At 41.9% G+C, this 5,831-nt stretch overlaps 1 protein-coding gene across 1 annotated transcript; it reads right to left on the reverse strand.

Annotated features, from left to right (window-relative positions):
- Positions 1-921: 921 nt before the first annotated feature.
- LOC125529938 lies at positions 922-4,028 on the reverse strand. Its single transcript, XM_048694365.1, has 6 exons — positions 3,942-4,028; positions 3,806-3,849; positions 3,663-3,724; positions 3,312-3,374; positions 2,007-2,337; positions 922-959 (listed from the first exon to the last, which is right to left on the reverse strand). The coding sequence occupies exons 1-5, from the start codon at positions 3,956-3,958 to the stop codon at positions 2,017-2,019; spliced, it is 507 nt and encodes a 168-aa protein (XP_048550322.1). The 5' UTR covers positions 3,959-4,028; the 3' UTR covers positions 922-959; positions 2,007-2,016.
- Between the last annotated feature and the right edge of the window lie 1,803 nt (positions 4,029-5,831).

Below are 5,831 nucleotides of genomic sequence, written 5' to 3' on the forward strand. Positions count from 1 at the left end.
CCGGCGCCCCCGTGACCGGCGGGATGATCCGGTGGGCTACCCTGTTGCGTGATGGGCGGTGACGCTGGCCGTGGGTCTGGTGTCCCAGTTAGATCCATCGTTTCTGCTGCCGTACGTCTACATGGCAAGGCTGCACGTGGATCTAGTTAGCGACGATATCAAGGTGCAATGACTTCCGGTGAAAACCGTGTTGGCTTTGGTCATGGTGGACCATAATGTCGGCATCATCATAACAACAAGAGATGGAGCGGTGTTGCATCTTCAGCATTGACAGCAACATGTCTCGGTGGCATGGGGCAGTGGGGTCTTAGTGGTGAACGTGTGTTGATGACCCGCTCAGGAGGGTAGCGTTGTCTGTCATCATGGTGGCGTCAACGGTAGATGGGTCTAGCAAGCTCAATGCATTGATCACTCCTAAAGATGACGATGACAGAGGACCAGCTCTTGGCTAGCTTGCGGGCAGTTTGGTAAGGCCACCGAACTTGTGTGTGTTGACGCAAGGTTAGGACACATCATGGCGACAGAAAGATGGCCTTGGATTGATTCACGTATTTATTTTGTGAGGACTTTGTTGAATAATATAATAAAGATGGTTGCCTGCATCTCTTGAGGAAGAGGCCGGGTTTATAAGGCAGTGGAGCACCAGCGACCTCGGAAAGAGCCTAAGCGTCACCGACTGTAGAAACAAGTCCGCTGGGTGCATCCATGGTTTTAAATAGCATTAACGTTAAAAATCACTGATGGAACCAGACAAATGCATACAACATTAACGTTAAAAATCATTCAAAGTAGTTGATGACTCAAAACCTAAACCTCAATGTTACAAACCATCTCCATGCAGTCTTACTACATGACGAGAGTAGTTCAGAATTACACACATTTGACAGGCAAGTCACAGCAGCTATCAAGTCAGGCATCAGTCAGAGTATTGGCCAATTATCGCGAAGAAGTTGAGCCTCCTGCAGTGTTCCCAGAACGAAAGGAAGTCGACAAAATCAGAATCACTTTGGTAGTAAATAATGAAAATGACATGGACAAAAAGGAAATGAAATTCTCCCATGCCAATGCAGATTAAGACACATTGACGCATTGTTTGGCACCACAGGCCAGAAATTTAGTTCAGGTCAGTTATTTTTCCCACTCAATCCAGAGATCACCAGCTTTCCTTTGGCGATCAACTGGAAATAGAAGTAAGCTTAAGGTACGATTGCATCTCCACATCCAATTATCTACTATGATGCAACATGAACGAATCCCACCTACCAACCAAGGTGTTAACCAAGGATGTGCATGCAAGTAGTAGTGGGTTGTTAGATCAATAATTGAAGACAAGGGCATCTTTATGTGTGCAGGAGATTGAAGAAGCACTACAAGACTAATAATTCCATGACAAAAAAAAAGATCGTAAAAAAATTCCATGTTGGTGAGCATCAATAGAGGCCGCTCATTAAGACTGCAGCTTTAACATGTTTAGTTAATGGAGCAGCACCATGTTGAGCACTGACTAACTACCCATTACATTAACTAGGAACAAATGTGTTGTATATTTCTCAGGGCTGAGAATTCTCTAAGAAAACAAAAACATAGAAGAAATCATGTGGATCTCTATAGCTTCCCCACAAGGATTTAGATGTCACTGTCATCTGAATTATCTGCACATGGACCAGTTGGGGAAATAAATAACAGCAGGGTTGCTCATTGCTAAGCAAGCAAACATACCCAAGCTTGGTGTAGCCCTTGAAGTAGAAGAACCTGGAGACTACAAACTTACAACAGTGGGGGGAAAGACACAATAATAGAATACCTAACCCTATCAAGCAAATAACCAAATCCTTAATGAACTATCAACGAATAATCTTAACTACTCCCTCTGTAAAGAATCTAAACACTCTTATATTTCTTTACAGAGGGGGTAGTTAAAAGGTGCATCACGAAAAATCTTTCTTCCCATGTGTTTATGTGGTGCGTTTTCAGAAAATTTGGAGGGAGACAAACTCCTGACATACCTTTCTACTCCTACTTTAGCACCTTCCAGAGCCTGAATGCACCAGTAGCAGCAGTGACAAAACACCTTCTGGGTTGATTATTGCTTGTAAGTGGCGAGATTCTCCGCATTGGACCAAGTTTATGATTTGGAGTAGGAGTAGGCCCATGGGCCATTTTGTTACTCAGAGAGACATGGAGTTGTCCACGAAGCCCAGCCATACGATCTGAGCTTGCATAGGCTGGATACACCTTCAAAGGAAACCGAGCTTGTAACACTGATCTCCAATATGGGAAAAAACTTCTCTTTGTATATGTGGGATCCCATCCTCCGCCTACTTTCTTCCTCACAGCCTATCAAATATTCCATTACAGGTACATAAAAATAGAAACACCCATACTTCCAGCCAGCACCTCTCGCTTAATGTATTATGTTGATCAATACACAACATAGGTGTTTCATTAGATATGAATGATGTAACTGCAGTGTAGTAATTAAGTAGCATGCTTAAGCAACATAAAAAGCTGTTAAACCAGTACCATGGCACAAACATTGCAAGTGAAACATGCTTTTGTTATTGCCTCCAACAATTATACTCCCTCCATCCCAATATTAATTGTCACTCAAACGGATGTCTCTAGCACTGAAATAGGGAGTGTTACACTGCATCTTCTTCTATCAGAATCTTTCTCATAGGCACCAAATAAATTTCAGATGTAACGAATCATTCAAGAACAGTAAGGTGTTGGAAAAAATAATAATGCTCAAGCTCCCTTGGTGAAATCCCCATGTTGATGTTACTTGGAACCTACACGGTACAACTATGTTATTAAGTTAATTAAGCCTACTTTCCCTTTATCTTTGGTAAAAAGAACCGATGGAAACACATTAGGATGGCAGAGATGAACCGTAGTTGGAATGCCATGGCATTGCAATAGGTGATATGTATTTGGAGGCAACTCAAAGCTAGAATTTAGTTTCTATACATGTGTGTGTGAACATACACTAGGTACTCTAGGCTAGAATTTAGATGTTCTTTTAGGTCATCTAATAAGCAGTGGAAGCACACGAATACTTGTACTCTATAAATATGGCTGAAATCGCTACTACAAAGCTGCCCAGCTTTGCAGCATCAAACCCATCACTCTGTGCTCTACTCCTCCGTCCCATAATATAAGAACGTTTTTGACACTAGTGTAGTGCCAAAAACGTTCTTATATTATGGGACAGAGGGAATAGTTAGTAACCCATTTGTGCTGCCACAAGGTGTAGGCAAAGCTGCTTGGTACTGCTGCACCAAAATCAGTATTAAGTTATAATGGGTTACCTGTGTTTGTGTAGTGTGCTGCCGTGCCATAAGGGCGAGGTCGTCATTTCCAACAGTTGTGACCTGGACTCGAGATTAGGGCAAGACGAGTACAGTCGGAAGTCAAGAAAACGCGCCTTAAAACAAAGATTCTATTATGTATCTGGAAGTGTTCATGGGATCTGTCAATTTGGGAAATGTTTACTTTACATATTCTTAGAAAAAGTTGATGTGAAATAAAATAAAAAGAACCAGGAAAGGGAACATATTCTTATAGCTTTCTTTCTTTTTGCTGCCACAATATCATTACTCGTTACCAAACACCATCAGTCTATCCAAAACTAGATCAACCCCAGATGTGATTATCTTTACCTTATCGTCTGCAGCATCCAGATTGGCCGATTCCATAACTGCCATGTTTGCATCTGTAAGCCCTATTATCCATTTTAAAAATAAGGGAAGAGATTAAGACTCAGTTTGTTAAATGTAAAAAGAATCACTTGAGCCCCACACACCTTTGCATGACTCTCCGTTTGACTTTCTGCAGTTATAAGGCTGGCTGCAACAAGTGGAAGACAAAATTAAATAATCAGCAAAAAACCATTTATTCACTTAGAAAATTATTGTGTGAAGCAATACAAAGAGTAGTACAGGTTTATAGTGTCCATGGGATCTCCAGTAGGGCAAAATCCATAGTCCTCGAGGACAGATGAAACATGTTGAAAGACCTCCGCATGGGGAACCTACATGACATACAAGCTGTTGTATAAGGCAATATATCACTAACATAGATCTACTGCATATACAATGTACTCCCTCCTTCCCCATATACATGGCGTATAAATCCAGCCAAAAAGTCAATTCTTTCTGAGTTTGACCAAATATATAGAAGAAAATATCAACAACTACAGTATTAAACAAATAGATTATGAAAATATATCTAATGATGGATATATTGATACTGATTTGATATTGTTTATTAAGCATACACGGTGACGCTAAACTAAGCAAGCGCGCAAAACTAAGCGCGTACGTGCCGGTCGCTAGTTACCCGCTTGGTGCGCCACTCAGCAGGGCCAGCCACACATCCGAGAAAATGAGGGTAAAAGCAAGTAGCAAATATCGTAACGAATTTAATTTCCATTACTGCTCCCTGCGCCTCACCTTCGTTCTGCAACTCTGTTAGCTAATTGATGACAGTAAAAAAATAGCATATATGGTAGATTGCACTCGTCGTACTAAGACCCACACCTCCTACCACTAACCATAGTAGAAGTACTATCATATATGGTAACGGAATTAAAAGGCTGTCACACACCACCACTGGATCCTCTAATCGTAAAAATAATAATAGATGAACTAGTAATTAGTTTATCGCATATTGGAAGTAGCATTACCATGTATAGTGCATCTTAATAATAAGTAAATAAAAAACAAAGATCAGTATTTGACCTCGTAAAAAAGAATAGTGATGGTAATAGACATCACCGCATTACTACGTTCCCTTCACTATGTTACTTATGTTCCATTAACTCATCACTGCATGCAAATTTTCCTAATCGTGCATAGCTTAGATTTATGCGGACGCACAATGAACATGATCCTTTTTCAGCACATGCTTTAGCAAATGAAAGTGAAAACACTAGTGAATATAGTAACAGATTTAATTTCCATTACTGCGGCCACATGAGTCATGATGGTAATAGACATTGGTACATTATGATGTTCCCTTCACTCTGTTACTACGTTCATTAAATCATACTACACACAATTTTTTCTAATTGTGGGTAGCTAGATTTCTGCGGAGGGGCGCAATGCATAGGATCCATTACTACATTCCATTAACTCGTAACGATGGATTTTCCACCCACGCTTTAGTAAATGAAGGTAAAAACACTAGTGAATATAGTAACAGATTTAATTTCCATTACTACAGCCACGCGATTCATCTCCACCCCGCAGTTCTATCTCCCTTACTACTTTCCACTAACTGTGGATTCTCCATCCGGTCCAACCGCGCGCATGGTAGCAGATGGTTCAGGCTAATTAGCGGGCCGATGGTTGGTTGTGTGGCCGGAGCGTATGCTAACTTGCATTTGGGGACAGAGGTAGTACCAATTATATAACCAATTGTAGGCAGTCAGATGGTGGAAAGAATTGTTTGGAGGAGAAAACTGCAATTGTGCAAATATAAGTTGGAAGGCAATAGAACAGTGTGCAAAAAGAGTTACCGAATTCAATTCACTAGGTTATATAATGTTGGGCTGTATATGTGTGAATCTGGCCCACATGGCCCATGTAAACCAGTATATGTATTGTACAGACTAGAGAGGAAGAGAGTTGTCCAGAAATTTCCCAAACCCACCACACTTCATGGTGTCAGAGCACAGGCGGGAGGCGATGCTGGGTTCTGTAGGTCGCCGGCGGTGAATCGGCAGCGTGGGGCGGAGCTCCGGGCACCCAGGGTGGTTGTTGGCGCGCATGTGCTGCGCGGGGCACTGGAGGCGGGACCGGCGGCGGTAGAGGCGCGCCTGGAGAGGG

Source organism: Triticum urartu, unplaced genomic scaffold (genome assembly GCF_003073215.2).
Source record: "Triticum urartu cultivar G1812 unplaced genomic scaffold, Tu2.1 TuUngrouped_contig_5960, whole genome shotgun sequence".
In the NCBI taxonomy this organism is placed as follows: Eukaryota; Viridiplantae; Streptophyta; class Magnoliopsida; order Poales; family Poaceae; genus Triticum; species Triticum urartu.

Bases quoted from the DNA above. Each gene is read 5' to 3' on its own strand.
- LOC125529938 (XM_048694365.1), bottom strand. The intron at 3,725-3,805 runs GTGTGTGGGGCT...AATGGATAATAG, and splicing joins AAACGGAGAGTCATGCAAAG to GGCTTACAGATGCAAACATG. The intron at 2,338-3,311 runs GTAACCCATTAT...AATATTTGATAG, and splicing joins AGCACACTACACAAACACAG to GCTGTGAGGAAGAAAGTAGG.